The sequence below is a fragment of the Urocitellus parryii genome, chromosome 5 (assembly GCF_045843805.1).
Source record: "Urocitellus parryii isolate mUroPar1 chromosome 5, mUroPar1.hap1, whole genome shotgun sequence".
NCBI lineage: Eukaryota > Metazoa > Chordata > Mammalia > Rodentia > Sciuridae > Urocitellus > Urocitellus parryii.
Window position 1 is genome coordinate 73004162 of NC_135535.1, and position 19926 is coordinate 73024087.

Below are 19926 nucleotides of genomic sequence, written 5' to 3' on the forward strand. Positions count from 1 at the left end.
TTGCCTGTCTCCTCATGGTTAGATTTAGGATTGGGGACCAGTTTACTGCATAGGAGATAGTCTTCTTTGATCATACTGTCAGAAGACAGCTGATGTCATGAGCTTAACATTTATTGGCTACATCTGATCACATGGTTGCAATTATATTCTCCCATTTCTATACTGTAGCAGTATCTTTATCCTCTTTGTAATAAGTGAGAAAATACTTTGTTGCTTGTGGCTATAGCTCAGCGGTACAGTGCTTGCTTAGCACGTGTGAGGCCCTGGGTTCGATCCTCAGCACCACATACAAATGAATAAATAGAATGAAGGTATTTTTTAAAAAAGATGATTGCAAGATAGTGATTATATAATTATGTCATTCTTTCTGCTTTTATCATTTGGTATTTATCTTTTTTTATTTTTTTTTGTACTGGATTAAACGTAGGAGCACTTGACCACTGAGCCACATGCCTAGCCCTATTTTGTATTTCATTTAGAGACGGGGTCTCACTGAGTTGCTTAACACCTTGCTTTTGCTGAGGCTGGCTTTGAACTTGTGACCCTCCTGCCTCTGCCTTCCCAGCCACTGGGATTACAGGCAGGTGCCACCGTACCCAGCTAGTATTCATCTTTAAAACAGAAGGTTCCCTCCCCTCGCTCCTTTATTTAATATTATTTGGAGTCATGGCTTCGTTTTTTACATCTGATATGTTGCTCATTACTGTCACACTTTTGGTGCTCAGGTTATGCCACATTTAACCATGGGAACCCCTGGTATTATCTTTGAGTTATCCAAAGAATTTCTTCAAATTAAATAGAAAAATAGGTTTGATTTTTAAATTTTTTTTGGATAACATTTCTTTAAACCCATAAGGATATTAATTCATACTATGGTTAAAATTAGCCTATTCTTGAATAGAGTTGACCATTCTGTTGGTAGACCATTCTTCCAGAATGAATGGCTGCTTCCCATGACTGTTAAGATAAGTTTTAGTTATCACTTCCTTAGTGTAGAAGCTTAGATTGCTTTTTTCCAACCCCCTGGGGGTTGAACCCAGGGGTGCCCTACCTCTGAGTACTCCCCATCTCTCTTTTTTTTTTCATTTTTTTTATTGGTTGTTCACAACATTACAAAGCTCTTGACATATCATATTTCATACATTAGATTGAAGTGGGTTATGAACTCCCAATTTTACCCCAAATGCAGATTGCAGAATCACGTCGGTTACACATCCACATCCCTATCTCTTTTTATTTTTTATTTTGAGATAGGGTCTTGCTAAGTTGCTGAGTCTGGCCTCTGACTTGAAATTCTCTTGCCTCATCCCAAGTCGCTGGATTGCATGTGTGCGCCACTGTGTATGGTTTATTTTATATTTCTTCAAGTTACAATTGAGTTTCCTCTTCTTGGGGTGTGGGTAAAGACATTTTTAAAATATGTTTCATTTTGTCAGTGTAGGTGTTGGAGTCTGTGCTATCATTTATTGCTTTTACTGAAAAGGAACACCTAAAGAAAGAAAAAATGAAATGAGGTTGACAGTATCCCTGCAGAGATTGGTAGAGAGAGTGCTCGCAGTGTGACCAAAACAGCTCTTGCTAAAAGGCCTGGGAGGAGTCGTCCCTGGGACTGAGATGGGGGGAGTTTTTCCTCTGGAGGAAAGTTTATTATACCTATTTCCATATGTGGAGAATTTTGTGCACAACATAGGACCATTATAGTTTATGTCTAAAATCTTTTCTTAGTTTTTGATTTGCGGGTTAGATCTTGTTGTGGCCAGTTAAGCAATCTGATATAGTAATGAAGATTCTCAGATCATGATGTTTTACCACCAGAGTTGGAGGCAGTTACTAAGGAAGATGAGATGGCAGAGTTCTGTACAATTGTTGTGTTTTGATTTCCTTATCTTCAATTTTCTCTTTGGCTTCCACTTCTTTGAGAGGAACTGGGTTCATGTCCCCTGTCATAAATACAGGTTCCATGTTAGGAACTGGTGGGCTCAACAGAAAGAAGGGAAGGGACAGAGGGTACAGACAAAGGAAGGGAAGGGGTCCCACTTGTTTTTAACACTGTTAGTGGGAATGGATGGAGGGCACTAAGCAAGACCCAGCCATATCCACACCAGCAGAGTGAGAGAAGTGGCACAGCAGAATCAAGGAGGTTTCGGGTCACTTAAGCCTGGAGTCTGTGCTACTCTGTGTTGGAAGGGGTTGTGGCAGTGTTGGCCATGATGTACTCAGGACATCTCTCCTTTCACAAAGACACATTAGTGCTGGTATGTTTTAGGTCTTCTTAGAAGTGTTTGCGTCTTGCTGATTATTTGGTCAATGGAACCGAATGTGTGACATTTAAAAATAGTATGTAAAGGAAATTTCTTGTTATTGGCCATGGTTTAAGGCTAGATGTAATACCGAAATATTTATGGATGAAATTATGGCTGATTTGCTTCACAGGGGTCTGCTGTTTAGTGGAAGTTGGTGTGAGAAGGGTTTAGATGAAATAAGAATGTTTTAAGTTTTTTTTTTTTTTTCTTCCACAGGCTCCTTGAGAGAATTAAGCCCTCAGGCCCTAAGGTATCCAGAATGAGTAATGAATTAACTTATATCCTACATGGCAGTGACAGTGATGCTGTCATGTATTTTTGGGAGAAGTGAGAAAGTATTAATTTTTTGTGTTCAGTGATTCCTAGTGAGCAACATCGGTAGAGAAAGTACAGAAATATATGATTGATTGATTCTGCATTGTAATTTATTTATTTGTTTTGCCTTTTTAAATAGAAGTTTTGAACTTCTGTTTTTGAACATGGTTAAGAAACACCATATTCCTGTAAATGTGCTAACACTGTTGGAAAATATGTTTTTCTTTCTTCTTAGGTACAGTCTGAAAATAGAGCCTCCTGAGAAAATGCATCTTGCTGTAGTGGCCTGTGGTGAAAGACTGGAAGAAACTCTAACCATGCTGAAGTCAGCTATCATTTTCAGCATCAAACCTCTTCAGTTCCATATTTTTGCTGAGGACCAACTACATGATAGCTTTAAAGACAGAGTAAGTATTTTTAAGCCTTAGTCAAGGTCATAGAGTTGAATATTAATATACAGTATACTAGTTTTGTTTTATTCCTTCATTGTGCAAAAATATTCTTTCTGTAACTCTGTCCTCCTAGACTGGAGAGTATTCCTTGTAGTTATCTCCCCTAGGAGTCCAGGGGAAGGTTTGTCTGTGAACAGGAGTAGGCAACTTAAAGTCCTTTGCCACGCATAAAGATTTTAATTTACCTACTACAGTTCCAGGATATTTTGATTAACGAGATACAAGTTTATTACTCTCACATATGAAAGTAGCCTCTGTAGTAGGGACTCTGTTTTTTCCTGATTTTGGCTGAGTCATTTTCAGCATGAGGCTTCAACCTCATGATCCAAGATGTGTACTCAAGTTCTAGCTGTCACACCTGTAGTCTTTCTAAATGAGGAGAGAGGAATGAGCGGAGAAGGGCAATCCCTTTCCTATCTTTAAGGATACTTTTAGGCAGAGCTGTGACATTTCTGCCAATCCAGTATTCTCTTAGTCTGAATTTAGTCAATATGGTCATGCCTAACTGTTAGGGTAGATAATATACTTTTTAATCAGGGCAGCTTTGTAACCTTAACAAGAACAAGAATTACTGTGCAAGAATTGGAGATCAGGGTCTGGGTTTGTGGCTTAGTGGTAGAGCATCATTAGGTTCAATCCTCAGCACCACAAAAAAAATAAATAAATCAAATAAAGGTATTGTGTCCATATACAACTAAAAAAATATTTTTTAAAGAAAGGATTGGAGATCAGATACAGGGAGAACATTTTTATTTTTTGTGTTTAAAAAATTTTTTAAAATTTGTTTTAATTAGTGATACATGACAGTAGAATGCATTTTTGACACATTGTACACAAACGAAGCACAACTTCTCATTCCTCTGGCTCTACATGTATATAGGGTAATAATGTCTGTCTCTTTCTACTGCCCTTCCCATTTCTACAGCTACTCACTCCCCCTCTGCACAATCCAGAGTTCCTTCATTCTTCCCTACCCGACCCTCCAACCACACACTGGATCAGCATTCACTTATCAGAGAAAATATTTTGCCTTTGTTTTTTTGGGGGGATTGGCTTATTTTGCTTTGCATGATATTCTCTTAAGAGAACATATTTGTGATATAGTGATATTCTAATGACTATTAATTCTCTCTCATTCTCCAGCCCCACACCCACTAAATTATACTGTCAACCTTATTTGGATTTTGATGCTTGGTCTATTTTTTTAGTTCATTTTGCATGTCAAGGGAAAAATACCACTTGTGATTTCAAGTCTTTTACTTTTCTGTCTAAATCTTTGATTCCAAGAGGTGTAGAAATTTACTTAACTTGAAAATATTTCTGGCATCTATATTTTTGTTACATACTTTAGTGATCTTGATCTCTTTGGATTGTTTTATTGTTTCTAAAAAATACTGAGTAATAAATCTTGTTGTATAAGTTACTGCTACTCATTGTGGAAACACTTGAAAAGGTAATTTTTAAAAAGTAAATCATTAATTCTTTCACCTTAGATGTAGCCTCTATACCACGTTTTGAAATTTAGATTTTCTTTGATTATAAAAAGCAATCCTAAAAATGTTTGATTTTGCTTTTGATGAAAGAATATCAACTATTTGATGGGACATGCTTTTCGTATCAAAAAATAACTAAATATTATAATGTTAGAAGTTTTCTTTTTGCATTTTGCATTTTCTTTTTGCATTTTTATGCAAAAGATTTTATTTTGAAATTTGTATTGAAAGGGTCTCTAAGTTGGGAGGCAAAATAAAAAGGTTGGTCTTTTAAAATAATCAACAGAGACACCAAAGCAGAGTATTGATGCAGGTATTCACATAAACTATGTTGGAATATATTAATTTTTAAAATTCCTTAAACACAATTATAACTCAGAAAGATCATCTTTATATGGATTGTTTTTTAAAACAACCTGCTATAGAAACTAGTTAGTCTCCTGCCGTGCCATCCCCTCCTCCTCATTGTCTCTGGCTGCTCTTTGGGTACTTTGAATCAACAATTTCAAAGCCAGGCCTGATAGACTGGTGGATGTGCCTGAGGTGCCAGCTACTCAGGGGGCAGAGGCAGAAAGATCCTTTGAGCTTAGGAGTTTGAGGCCAGCCTGGGCAACAGCAAATCAAAATAAAACCCAAAAAACTAATCAAAAACAATTCTGTTAAAGCAAAAGTAATAGATAGTAAGTGCTTACCTGAGTTTGAAACAGTTCAAGGAGTATGTTCATTATAGATTTTTAGGTATATTTTTCTTTTTATAATTTTTAAAGAACTGTCATTGGATGTATAATTATTAGAATATTTTTTGTCAAGAATTCTCACGCACATTGAAACTATATATAAATGGACAAACTAGTTTTATGTTAGTCTGACTTTGGTGTAAACATTTTTATTATACATATTTTGTTAATAAGATTAGTACCTAATTTTTCTGACCTTATTTTGTTTAGGGATTCAGAGTATGTACTTATGTAACGTTAAGGGACATGAAAGCTTACAAAGCTCTTTCAACTTTCTAATATTTTTGGTTCATACGCTCATAAATTGATTGTGTCTTGGATCTGAAGGGTGAAGTCTTTCTGGCATATTACTATGGCTTTTAGGCTTTGAATAAAAACAAGGACAATGACGGAAGAGTTCTTTCTTTTCAATGTATAACATAAGGTGTACATGATCTTAATTTTTAGCTCTTTTGTTTTAAACTATTGGTTTATGGTATTATGGAGAAAATTGAAAGTAAAACAAGTCTAAACTGGTTTCTTTTTAAAGAAAATATTATTTTTTATTTTTCAGCTTGACAGTTGGTCATTTCTACAAACATTTAATTACACTTTATACCCCATTACCTTTCCAAGTGAGAATGCAGCGGAGTGGAAAAAACTCTTTAAACCATGTGCTTCTCAGAGGTTATTCTTACCAGTAAGTTTTTTCTGCCACAATGTTGTTGTTGTTGTTTTAAAACTTACTTTTACACTGATTATTTATGAGGAGTTAATATATAAATCTAATTAAACAAATACACACGTGCATGTGATATTTAGAAAAAATTTATATAGAATAAGTCAAAACTGTAATAAAAATGATGTTAAAAATGAAAAATTTGGGGTCTAAGATGTAGCTTAGTGGTAGAGTGCCTAGGATATGTGAGGCCCTAGATTCCATCCCTGTTCCACACAAAAATAAATAAATTTTTAGTAATTATTGTCAAAATAATGTTTCTTATAAGTGTAACTCATTCAGTTGCTTTGAATGGTTTTCTTTGTAAAAAGGAATAGAGGTCAGATGTTAATGGAGCCAGGTCTGATGCCAGTGATGTACATTGATAGTATTAACTGTAGGTTGCAGACTGCACATACAGCTTGGGGAATTATCCTTGAACGTCTCTGTGGAAGGTACATGTAGGAGACATAGTGTCTCTCAAAAAGTGCAACATGGCCAATTTTTTTTTTCTTCTAAGACAATTCTTCACCTTCCTAAGTGCACATTTTCTTTTACTTATCAGGAGATAGTAAGCATGGAAATAAAACCAACGACTCTGGAAATGGAAGGCTGACTTCCAGTTTGGTTTTATGACTCTTGCTAGTTGATACCAAGTGGTGTAGGGGTTGATGTCACAGGCTGAGGGGGACAAATTCAGAAGATCTTAATTTGTATTGGTTTACTTCTTCATGATTGGAAATTTAGATTTGAAATAAGAATCTACCATATGTTAATGTTATTTTTTCATTGTGAAAAACATTCCTTTTCTGATCTTTTGAGGATATGCTTTTATCCTCCCAATTGTTAATTTTGAATTTTTGGCTTTGGTTTGTTTGCTTAGCTTCTTGAAAGTTGATATGAAAGTTAGCATAGTATCTTCTTTATGCTGTTTTCAAAAATTTAGGAAAAATTACTTTAAAAAAATTAAAGTTAGTTAGCTTATCTCTTTGGTATATTTTCTATAATTAAATCCTCTTATGTTTTTAAATTAAATCAATACATAGTTAATGTTTCAAATATCTCTCCTTACAGTTAATCCTGAAAGAAGTTGATTCGCTACTGTATGTTGACACTGATATCCTTTTTTTACGACCAGTTGATGATATTTGGTCTTTACTAAAGAAATTCAATTCCACACAAATTGCTGCAATGGCCCCAGAACATGAGGAGCCTCGAATTGGATGGTACAATCGCTTTGCCAGGCATCCATACTATGGGAAGACTGGAGTGAACTCTGGAGTAATGCTGATGAACATGACGCGGATGAGAAGGAAGTACTTCAAGGTGAATCGCTGAGGCGGGTGCTTGGCTGATAGTTTTCTTTTGAAATTATTTGCTTTATAGTTTAGTTTCCTTTTATTAAAATCCAGACTATTCACAATTTTTCTATTTACATAGAATTATTGAAGAAAAAAGTGGCCACAGTGTGCTCTTTAATGGAGTGGGTGGAACTGGTTGATGTCACATACAAGGAAGAGCAGTGGGCACCATCACCCTGGCTCTCCCTGCAGGACACTGGAACCAGTAGTATGATGTTTTTTAGGGCAACACAGGGTCGTGGTTAAGGATATAGACTACAGCTGTTGGTCTGGCACCTTTTTTTGTTATTCAGTTATTTTGGTTACATTTTGATTATATCTCCAGGCTTAAGTTTTCTGTCTGTGAAGTAGAATGGTGGCATGACAGTACCAGTGTCCTAGGGCTTTTTGTGAGGATTAAATGAGTGAAAATGGTGGCTGACATATATAAATGTTGTATTATGCTGCTATATTGAAAGTTAAAAACATCCTTGTGTGTTTCTCATCAAATTGTGGGATCAGTAGAAGAGTCAGATTATTTAATTTCACTGATGATGTTCTCTGAATCATCACTATGTTCTGAGTAAAGTTTAGGCAGGTTAGTTTGAGTACAGTAAGTTGTAAGTCATTATAGTTTGTGGACTCTGAGGTCAAATTGGCTTTCTGTATAGCTTTGCCACCAGGGTACTTCTTAACCACTGGCCAGTCAGCTTTTGAACGTCAGTTCTCTCAGCTAAAAGCAGAGATAGTAAATGGACTTATCTGAGTTAGTTTAAAAGAAATTAATTAAAAATGTTTAGTACAGAGCATGGCACATAGTAAGCAGGTTTTCTTTTCTTCTTTGTTTTCTTTTTTGCTGTGCTTGGGGTTGAATCTGGAGCCTGGCCATGCTCTGCAGATGCTCTGCCATTGAGATGCCTCCCCAGTCTGAGGGAGCAGATTTTAAATGTTAGCTAAAAACAGTACCTTCTGAGCAAATACCCACCATTTATTCCTTTCTAACTAATTAGGACTAAATTAAACATTAAGGGATATTACGTCTTGTGAGTCTCCGTATATGTTTACATGGCTATCTATATGGGCTTATTTGTTATATGGTTTTCTCTCCTCCCTTCTTCCCTTCTACCCCTCTTTTCCTTCTTTCATTTGTCGCTATTGAACCTAGGGCCTCATGAATGCTAGGCAGGTGTTCTTCCACTGAGCTATAACCCCAGCCCTATCTCATATTTTTCTATGATTTCTGGTGGATAGAATTTACATTGTTGAATTTATTTATCCCTTGTACATGCTGGATTTAAATCTTTGCTTCATTTAGAGTTTTTCCTTCTTTCCTTTGGTATGGGTGGCTGTATGGCTTGTAGCAATCACCACCGCATGTCAGCATTTCAGTCTTAGAACTGTCTTCTTTCCACCTCACCCAGTACTATGGATTGAACCCAGGGGCACTCTGCCACTGAGCTACATCCCCAGTCCTTTTTATTTTTCATTTTGAGACAGAGGTTTTCTAAGTTGCCCAGGCTGACCTCAAACTTGTGATCCTTGTGTCTCAGTTCTCGAGTCACTGGGATTGTGCCACTGTACCCGGCCAGTCTGGGAAGTCTTGATAGTACCGATTGCCCTTACATCCTATTACTCTAGTAAGCCTCATTCTTTTAGCCTTCCAGTTTCTGAACCTTTAGAAAATCTTGATTCCATCTCAGTTTTTTTCTCCCAGAATTGAATGCATTAATGAGACTAGTGCTAGGTGACTTCTGCTCTTTCTTACCACAGAACAAACATCTGTAGGTATCCAGTTTGTTACTGTATTTTGAATTTTTAAATTTCATGGTCCATGATGTGTTACTGAGTAAAACTGGCATTATAACATGATTTTGATTTTGTAATTGTTAGACTATGCTTGGTAATATTATACCAGAAGATGGTGCTGTAAGATTATCTGCTAAGAAATAATGTACTGCTCAGTAACTGCATTTGAAATTTATAGAATTTTGAGAAATTTAGTGTTGCAAAGAACTAGAGATAGTTTATTATAATATTATTTGATTTAAAAAATTAAAATATAGCTATATAATTTTAAGTCCATTACTGTTTTTTCTTGCTTCTTAATTAGATGCTGTTCTTAAATACCTCAATTGTTTCTTCCATTTCACTTTTCCTTTTGTTTGTGGTATGTTGTAGCTAGTTGGAAATGTAGAAAAGGAGTTGAAATAATCTCTAAACTTTCAAACTTTCTTTTCTTCTGTGCATTAATGACTTAAAAAAAAAAGATGAGAGAATTGATTGCACACTAGTTCAGTAGGTCCAGTTTACTTCAGACCTACTGCTGTATGTTACAGATGACCTATTATTGGCCTGTGAAACCATGTTCAGATTTGCTTCATTTTCAAATATTGTTGTATTTATGATTCCTGGGATGATTCCATAAATTTTATGGATTTTAAATTTATTTTCCCATCTAAAGTTTTATATTTTTAGCCATACAACTGAATTATTTCCAATTACTCCCCATATTGTTACAAACAGATATGTGGATGTCATCCCATAATTCTTATCACATGGAAAGGCACAAGATTACCCCTTTAGGATAAAGATTTTATTTTAGAGTATTTATTTGCTTTGTTATCACCAAGTTCTCACTATTCATGGCTGGTTAGTTCCAACCTGATATTGTAACATATTTTTATTTTTTAAAGGTTTTTCAAAAACATTTTATTAAAAAATGTTGAATTGACAAAAGTTCCTATAAGGATAGGGAACAATGATTAGTTTTATAACTCAATAACCAGTTGTATATTATATATTTAAGATGTATAACATGATGATTTAATATAAGTATAAACAATGTACTGACTACCGCAGTCAAATTAATGCATTTGTTACCACTCAGAGTTACCATTTGTGTATCTGGAGTGAAAGGACACTTAAAACTTTCTCTTCTTAAATTGCAGGTATCTGTGTTAGTATTATTAACTCTAGTCACCATACTGTACTTTAGATTTCCAGAATTTACCTATCTTATAACTGGAAGTTTGCACCTTTGACAAACATTTCCCTCACCTCCCACAGATAGTTACATATATTAAAAAGTGTAATTTAATCAGGAGACTGAGGCAGGAGGATTATAAGTTCAAGGCCAGACTCAGCAAGGCACTAAGCAACTTAGTGAGACCCTATCTCAAAATAAAATTTTTTTTTAGCGGTTGTAGCTCAGTGGTAAAGTGCTCCTGGGTTCAATCCCCTGTATCCCTTGCCCCTGCAAAAATTTAAATAGTAAAAATTCTTTTTGTTCTTTGTATCTCTTAATACTTGATAGACAATGATATCACATTAATTAGCTATTACTTTGTATTTGGGGTTATGATATTTGTAGTTTTGAATCCTTACTGGAGTATTTCTTTCCTCTCTTTTTTAAAAAAATTAGAATTATTATTTTTTAAAAAAATAGAGAAAAAACAAATAATGTGAACTAGGCCCTTAGGAACACATTCCTTGTATGTTTACTGTACCCTGTTCCTGTCTGGCTACATATTACTTTGTAAAGTGTTTTTTGTCTTCTTTACCTACTGAGGGCAGATGCATCTCTTGTACAGCTTTGTATTCAGAATATTTAGCACAGTGCATAGAATAGCACCTCAGTGGCTAGTAACTGGCAAAGAACAGTCAGATGAATGTTTTAGAAATGAAAACATAAATGAATTATTGAAAAATATTGGAAAAGAGAATATTTGGTATGAAAAGGGCAAACTTTATTTTTATGTATTTGAAAGATGTATGTGATGGAGTATTTGTGTTGATGTAGATAGCCATGTGAGCAGAGTAATACCAATGAGCATCTTGCCAAAGGGTGTGGATTAATGAATCCTGGGAAACTAATGAGTTCCCAGTTTCTAGCATTATTGGAGCATAATATGAATAGACACTTGTAAATTTTATATTTATGGGTAGGCCGACAATGATAATGAATCTATTTCCAAAAGCAGACACAATTTTAAAATGAAGCTCATTGGTCTTAATGCAGTATTCATTTTGGTCATAGATTTGCTGAAATTAGAACTAGATTTTTCTGGTTTTAGAATTTACAAAGCAAAATTATTCTTATAACCAATCAAATAATTCAATGTATGCAAAGGATAAGTGCCTACCCTGCTCTCTCTCTCAAGTTTCATGCCTTTGTGAGAAGTGACCCTTATAAACTTGGTTGTATATTCAATGGACCTTTTAAAAAATGTATTTGAAACAAGTGTACATGTATATTGGTATTTATAGTCATATTAAAATTTTTTTCTTATTAAGTTGAAAACTTTCACCTTTTCATGGTCCTCCTCTTAAAATTGAGATCTAGGACTGCTGATGTAGCTCAGTGATATTGCACTTGCCTAGCATGCATGAGGTCCTGGGTTTGATCACCAGCACCACAAAAGAAAAAAAAAAAAAGTAGTGATTAAGTTATAATGAAACTATTACTACTTTCTCTTTCCTGGATTTATTAGTCTTATTACTCCTACATGTAACTTCAGATCTTTTGCTATCTTCCCCTCTCCTACTGGACAGCTATTCTCATAATTAGGGTTATAAATATCACTTGGTTTTGTAGCAGAAGGAGTTTGCATTTCTCCTTGTGCCTATGTAATGGTTGCTAAAGGAAGAATCAGGAACTATCATGATGCCATTTAAAATTGGAATTCTGAGACTCTTTAATGTTTTATCAACAGAATGATATGACAACTGTACACCTAAAATGGGGAGATATACTTATGCCATTGCTTAAAAAATACAAATTAAACATCACGTGGGGTGATCAAGATCTACTGAATATTATGTTTTTTCATAATCCAGGTAATCATTTAAATTTCTTTTGTTCTTTGCATTTGTAAAAAAAAAATCACAGAATATTGATATTGACTTATTATTGGTTGTTACTTATATTTGAGACACAGTAAAACTTTTCTTGAATATGATTTAGTTGGAGAGATTTAAATGCCACCTGTATTTTATACTATTTTAAGTCTTATTTTGTAAGAGTTATATTTTTAAACTAAATGTTTTGCAAAATGTTGATTCTGTAGAATTAGTATTTGTTTCATTTTTGTTTGTTTGTTTTAAATATTAGAAAGCCTTTTTGTTTTTCCGTGTCAATGGAATTATCGACCAGATCATTGTATATATGGAAGCAATTGCCAAGAAGCAGAAGATGAAGGAATCTTTATTCTTCACGGGAACAGAGGTGTTTACCATGATGATAAGCAGCCGGCATTTAGAGCTGTTTATGAAGCACTGAGAAATGTAAGTTTTTTTTTTCCCCCATTTGGAAAAACATACAAACTTATTATGGAGAGTTGACAAAAAAAATGCAAAGAATTTTCATAAATCCCTTATTTAGGTTCATCAGTTATTAACATTTTTGCCTTATTTGCTTTGTCATTGTTTTTTTCCCCTATACATTGTGTTTTTCTGAACCATTTGCCTGTTAGCCTCTCACCCCTAAAAACCTGTGTGTTTTACTAAGAATAAGTTCTCTTATTAACCATAATACCAATATCAAACTCTGAAAATTTGATTCTGGTATTTCATGTGTTTTTATATATGTACTCTCTGTTGACTAGGAACAGTTTTTCACTGTCCTTTAAGATCTTGGTTTTTTTTTTTTTTTTTTTTTGGAGAATAGCGACCTTTTGCTGCCACTACCATCTCTCTTTTTTTAAATTAGAATTTTCTTTATTTTGCTTATCTGACGCTCCCTCTGATTAGGTTCAGGATGTGCACTCCTGAACAAAGTCACCTTTGTCTGCCCCTTGTTGATGTTGATCACTCCATCAAAATGTTGTTAATTTCTCCACAGTATAATAATTTTTCCTCTTGCAAGAAGTCTGTAGGGACAGTCTCAGAAATCATGCAGATGCTCTGCTTCTTATCACAACTTCCCAGCCCCTAGATTCCCTACTAGATTTAGCATTCACTGTTAGTTCTTGCTGAGATCAGTCTTTACTATGGCAATTGCATGTTGATGATTATCCAGTTCTAGTACTCTTTCCACATATCATTTGGGATTTAGCATTCTTCTGTAAGGAAGAACCTAGCCCTCCCTTTTTGCCCTATTATTCATTTATATGTAATTGGTTTGAATCTTTGGTACTTATTCCCCTTCCCCCAGTGATTTATAATATTCTTCCCTTCTGTGTTGGTGCTGAAGCTGTTTCAGATTTTGTCTGGAGAGTCATTTTTTGGCTACTTATTGTGCCATTTTGACATGTCCCAATAGTTTTTTGAGTACCTCTTTATTTTCTGTCCCAACAAAATACTCTAGGTTTATCTAATACTTTCCTTGCCCTATCTCTGAAATTAGTCATCCAACAAAGGTGCTCTTGTGCCCTTTTGTGGCTCTGGATATTAGGCTTATTTATTGCTACAAGAGTGTCTTTGCTTTGGAGCCCTTCAGTGACAGGAGGAGATGTGAACTTAGACATGTAGTCAGGTGTTCTCATTGATTCTCCACTTCTAGCCCATTCCTTCAAGCTCTTTCTTGCCTTCTTCTACCCTATATTTTATCCCCTTTTAACTCTACCATTAGAATCCTGGCTTCCTTTTTTTTAGTTGTAGATGGACACAATATCTTTATTTAGTTAATTAATTTATTTTTATGTGGTGCTGAGGATGGAACCCAGGGCCTCACACATGCTAGGCAAGTGCTGTACTGCTGAGCCACAAACTCAGCCCCTAGAATCCTTACTTCTAACATTAATACACTTCCTTATTTGCTTAACCCCGTAATACACTTAAAGTGATTTCAGAAATGTTTCATTCTGCCATTACCTTCACTTCCCCACCCTGCAAAACCAACCTACTGAAGTGTTCTAGATTTGTTTCCAGCCCTTTTTCCTCCTCCCCTGCCCCTGAACAAGGGTAAACACTCAATACTGTGCTCAGAAGTTACCTGAAGTAGTTCTTTGTCCTTCACTTTCAATGTAATTATTTTATTTATTTGAAGGAAATTTGGGTCCATTTTTTCTTTTCAGAAAGTTTTTGGTTTTAGCTTTTATTTTCTACTCTTGTTGATACAATATTTTTGATGTATGGAATATTAATACACTTCAAAAAGTGAAAGCCACGTAAGGGTTTACTCAGATGTAACACTCCTTTCCTTGTCCCTTACCCACCAACCCTCTTCCCCCACAGTTTCCAGTGTCGTTTTCTGGTTTGTGTGCCTAGGTTTCTGTTTGTAAGAAGGGAAGATGTGTGAATGCTTGTTTTATAATTTTATAATTTTGTTTTATAATTTCATAATTTTTCTTTTCTTACATAAAGGGTAGTATGTGTATTCATTTGTTCTTTGGGTTTTATTTTTCCCCTTACTTAAAATATTTTGGAAATATCTGTACCAATCTCTATGTTAGGACATTTGGTAGATGCTAGTGTTTTGGATTATAAATAATGTAGCAGTGTGCAGTAGCCTTGCTGTGTGTGTATATGTATTTGGGAGGTGAATCTTCAAGGTAAATTCCCAGAGTGAGATTATTATACTGAAGATATTGCCTGTTTCCCCTCTGTAAGGATTGTTGGCATTCCTGCCAACAGTTCATGAGGCAGCCTATTGCCCACATCCTTATTAATAGAATGTATTATCAAGATTTAAAAAATTTGTCAGTTCAGAAACTGAATCTTGGTGGAGTTTTAATTTGCATTGGTCTTATTACAAGTGAAGTTGAATATCTTTTTATATATTTAAGAACCACTTTAATATTTTTGGGAATGAATTTTCTTGTCTTTCGTCTATTCTTCTATAGGTTTTTGAAAAATAATTTTATTAAAGTATGGAGTTCACTTATTTCACGTGTATAATTCAGTGATTTTTAGCATATGTACAGAATTATATAGCTATTTTCATAAGGGAGTTTTGATCCTCCCTTTAATTGTTAAAAGTTCTTTGTATATTATGGGTGTTAGCCTTTATCTGTGATATATTACTGTGAATATTTTCTCCCAATTTGACTTTGCTGATGACATTTCATGCTCTTCAGAGTTTGTTTAAAAATTTTTATGTAATCAAGTTTATCAGTCTTTTCCTACCTACACTTGGGAGATAGAACCAGTTATAGGAGAATTTCCCATCCACTATTTCATTTATTACCTTTACGCTTTTGTTTTGGATGAGGAATGGATACCATTTGATCCTTTTCCAAATGGCTTCCTTGTTGTCTCAATACCATTTATTTAAAAAGTTTATTTATTATCAAAGCAAAGAGTTGAGATACTGACTTTATCAATATACTGCAATTCTCTTTGTGGTTTCTGTATTTTCTGTTTTGTTGCTTTGGTCTATCCATTTGTGTGTCATACTGTTTTAGTTATTATATGTTTTAAAATCTGGTAGGACTATCCTTTCTTCATAGCCTGTCCTTTTCAGTGTCTTCCTAGCCATTATATATTTATTTTCCCATAAGTATCAACTTGTTTCACTCGATAAGAAAGCTTGTGGATAATTTTATTGGGAATATATTAGCTTCATACATTAACTCGGGGAACATTGACATTTGTTGGTTGCTGTGTGTTGGATGTGGTTCATCCCTGTCAAAACTCTTATTGAAATGTAATTTTCAGTGTAATGGTATTGAGAGGAAGTAGGGCCTTTGAAAGTAATGAAGTCATGAGCGCTTCACTCTCGTGAGGGATTAACAGTGCCCTTGTGTGTGAGATTGTTTTCTTTTGACGTACTGGACATTGAACACAGATGTGCTCTATCACAGGGCTATATCCTCAGCCACTATTATTGTTACTATTATTGAGACATCTTACTAACTTGCCAAGGCTGGTATCAAACTTGCAATGCTCCTGTCTCAGACTCCTGTGTCTCTGGAATTACAGTTCTCACCTGGCTAAGATGAGGTTATTTTTTGAGAGGGCTGTTTGTTAGAAAGCAAGCCTGGCTCCCCTGACCTTCTGCATGTGCCTGTTTACTCTTCCACTTTCCTCCCTGAGACCCTCAATAGAAATGTAGCAAATGTTTGCACCATTTTCTTGGATTTCCAGAATAGTGAGAGGAATAAACCTCTTTTCTTTATAAATTAGCCCAATCTCAAATATTTTATTATAGGAACAGAAAACAGACTGAGACGATGTTGTTGAGACATCTTAACCAAGAACAGCAGGCTCTTTCCATTAATCTTTCAGGAATGTTTTGTAATTTTCATATTCTACATTTTAACATATTTTGTTTATTCTGAAGTATGTTCATACTTTGTTTATTTGTTTACTTTATCTTTTTTGTTGCTTTTGTAATAAGGTTTATTTTAAGCATGTGCTTTATAATGACTTGGGGGAAAAAAAACTATAATGCCCTTCTTCTTCCCTTATCCCAGATATCTGTTCTTCTGTGTGTTTTTCTTATTTTTATGGTCTCCTTTTGGGTAATTAAAGTGGATTGAGAAGGATATTATACAAGGTGTACTTTTAGATGAATACAAATATCTAGATGAAATTAAATTTTTTTTTTTTTTAATTTGGTGGTGCCAGGGATTGAGTCCCTTGTATGTGCTAGGCAAGTGCTTTACCACTGAGCTACATCCCCAGATCCAGACAACACATTCTTAAATACAAATGGATCACAGAAGAAATCACAGGGGAAATTAGAAAATACTTAAAATGAATGAAAATGAACCAGGTCTCTGTGAATATGCTAAAGACAAGGCGTGGGCAGATTCAGACAGCTTTGGATTTATGCTGCAACAAGGAGCTCTCCACGTCAGCTCATTCACCACTAGATAGGGAGTATGTGTGACCACTGAGCTCTCATGCAGGTGTACTGCCTGCTCTGCCAGACTGTACTTAGTCTTAGGTGTGAAGACAAAACATTAATAAATAATAGGAGTGCTGGTTTTGTTTAAGTGTCAGGGTTAGAAGAGATTATGACCCCTGTTTACAAGGTTCTCATTTGCTTGTGACTGAAAACCTCTTGTCTCCTATAGCCTCACAGGTAGCAATAAGAATAAAAACACTAACTATGATCCATTGTAACAGAGACTGTACTAGAAAAAGAAAACTTAGCAGTTTTGTCCTGAAGGGCCTGGGGAGGCCTCATTGAAGAGGAGTTATTTGAACTGGGTCCTGAGGAAGGAGTATGAGTTTGCCAGGTGAGTGGGCCAGTCTGCACTGAGAACAAGCTTCAGAGGCTATGGAAGGGTCCTGGGGAGGTCAGGATGGAGCTGTGCGGTTGGCCTGGTAGTGAAGGTAGTCAGTGGATAGGCAGCAAATGGACGAGGAGTGTGCTGTGCCATGTTGGCATGGTAGTCCACCACAATGGGGAATGGAATAGAGCTTTCTGCTGGAAACCAAACCTGGTGGTGGACAAGGTGCCAACAGCATTCAAGGCCACAATTTTCAGGTACTATTTGCTAAGTCTCTTGTCCTATAAACTTGACAGATAAAGTTGCTAAATAATCACTTATGATATGACTCTACTTGCTAAAGAATTATGAAGTGTAGTGTTGATTTTCACTTTAATTTAACAGGCTTTCTATACCTTCAGAAACTAATGTTGTATTTTAATAATGTTGTATGACAGATTGTCAGAAGATAATTAAAAATGAATAAAAACATTAATAGGGGTTTGAGATTTTTGTACAGAATAGAAAAGAAATTCATTCCTGTAAAAGCACAATTCTTTTGTCTTGAGCATTTAAAAACAATCTAGTATTAGCAAGTTAAATCTCTTCAGTTTTGTTTGGGTGTTTTCCTTTGGTTTATAAATATTTATCCTTAAAAATATGAGTAATAGTTTTAAGTTGATTAATTACTTTTGATTTTTAAAAAATAGATTTTATTTTTTAAATGATTTCGAATAGTAAATGAATGATTTTTTTGCATTTGCTTTGGGTCTGTGTTAACTACAGTTTGTATTTATCCATTTTTCAACTTAATGAAGTTAATCAGTCTTTTATGGCGCTCTTATCTTCCCTTATCTATAATTCAGTAAGAAGTGTAATTTTTTAAAGAATTGCATACAGACAAGGGTATTTATGCAAGTTTCAGACAGAAGCTTAGTCAAAGCCATGGAATGCAGTGAATAGTATGAATTATAAAGGATATGAACCAGGTTTAAAATGCAAATGCATAGCTATGTATGCCAGCAAATCAGTTTTTGTAGTCCATACATATTTGTTAAATATTAGTTTGTTGAGTGAATAAAAATTATTTAAAAATTACAAATTCAAAATGGGAACAAAACATTTTATGACTCTATGAGGTATTTTCTGCTTCATGTATTTCATTCAGAGTTATATTTCCTTGGTGTTTTTGTGTTAACTTTGATTTACTTTACACACCACTTATATTAGCATAATTATGTCTGAAAAGGAGTTTTGCACAGTACCTCCTTGTATAGGGTTGACACTCAAGGATTTTGGATTGAACTGCCAGTTTGCCATACTTTTCATGCATGTTTTATTCTGTGAAAATGCCTCATATTGCCTAATCATGATCATCATTGTCTCATGATTTATTTTCTGCTTTTCATCTATCTATCTATCTATCTATCTATATTCATGATCTTCTAGAAATTTGTGTACTTCTAGAAATTTGGGTACTATGCCAATGAAAGGAGGGAATGATTAACTGCATGGGGTGAGGCTTCCAGAGGAGCTGGCATTTGACCTGAGCCCAAGGATGATGAGTACTAGGTTCAGAAGTAGAGGGAAGGATGAGTCAGGCGTAGTTTGCAGTGTGGAAAGGGCCTGCCATCCAAGTAAGGCAAACACATGTGGCTTGGGACTGGGACACATAGGTGCAGCTCATGTGACTGACAGAATGCACTGTCTTTAGGCTATATACAAGTTTGATAATTTATATCCTTCATTAAAGGTCAAATTGCTATGTCACATGGTGGGCTGAAGGAGTTCTAATTTATGCAGTTTTGTATTTTATTTCAGAAAATATTTATCAGAATTTTTTTTTCCACTGGTGAGGGAATAAAAATATTTAACCAAACATTCAGATTTAAATCCCATGAAAACGACTTAACCAAATCTCAAGTACTGTGTAGTCCTAGGAATCAGCAGTCTTACCCTAATTCTTAAATGTTTCATTTTACTGTTACAGAATAGTTAAAAAAAATCACAGTTTGGTTTTCCCATAATTATTTGCCTGTCACACAGTCATTCAGGTGTGTGTTTTGTACATGTTGGGATGTCAGTGGACAATGTTGCCTTCAACACCAGACACATTTAGGCATATCTATATATAGCACAGCACTTTTCTCAGTTTCCCATTGTTCAGTGGGGTTCATCCTTTGACAGTAGTTTTGAAGACTTAAAGCATTGTTTTGTTGGCTTATTTGGAAAAGCATTGCTGTATTGTGGTTCAGTGCTTGGACCTTGGAGTTGGACTACTGGGGCAGAATCCTGGCTTCACCTCTTACTAGGATTGTAACTAGGAAAATTCTCACTCCTTGCCTTGGTTGCTTTATTGTGAAATGGGGATATTGTTATCTATTTTATGAAGTTGTTATGAGGTTTATATTTATTAACACATATGAAACTTTTAGATTGGTATCTGGCATGTAGCAACCACTTTTTGTGCTGTTACTATTTTCATTACATTG

At 35.0% G+C, this 19926-nt stretch overlaps 1 protein-coding gene across 1 annotated transcript in view; it reads left to right on the top strand.

The window, feature by feature from the left end:
* Nucleotides 1-19926, top strand: part of Gxylt1 (glucoside xylosyltransferase 1) — a 39194-nt gene that overhangs the window by 16525 nt on the left and 2743 nt on the right. The window contains exons 3-7 of the mRNA XM_026401426.2: nt 2854-3025; nt 5854-5979; nt 7072-7323; nt 12050-12173; nt 12448-12620. Of these exons, the coding sequence (XP_026257211.1) occupies nt 2854-3025; nt 5854-5979; nt 7072-7323; nt 12050-12173; nt 12448-12620 (847 nt within the window). The remainder of the gene's footprint in view (nt 1-2853; nt 3026-5853; nt 5980-7071; nt 7324-12049; nt 12174-12447; nt 12621-19926) is intronic.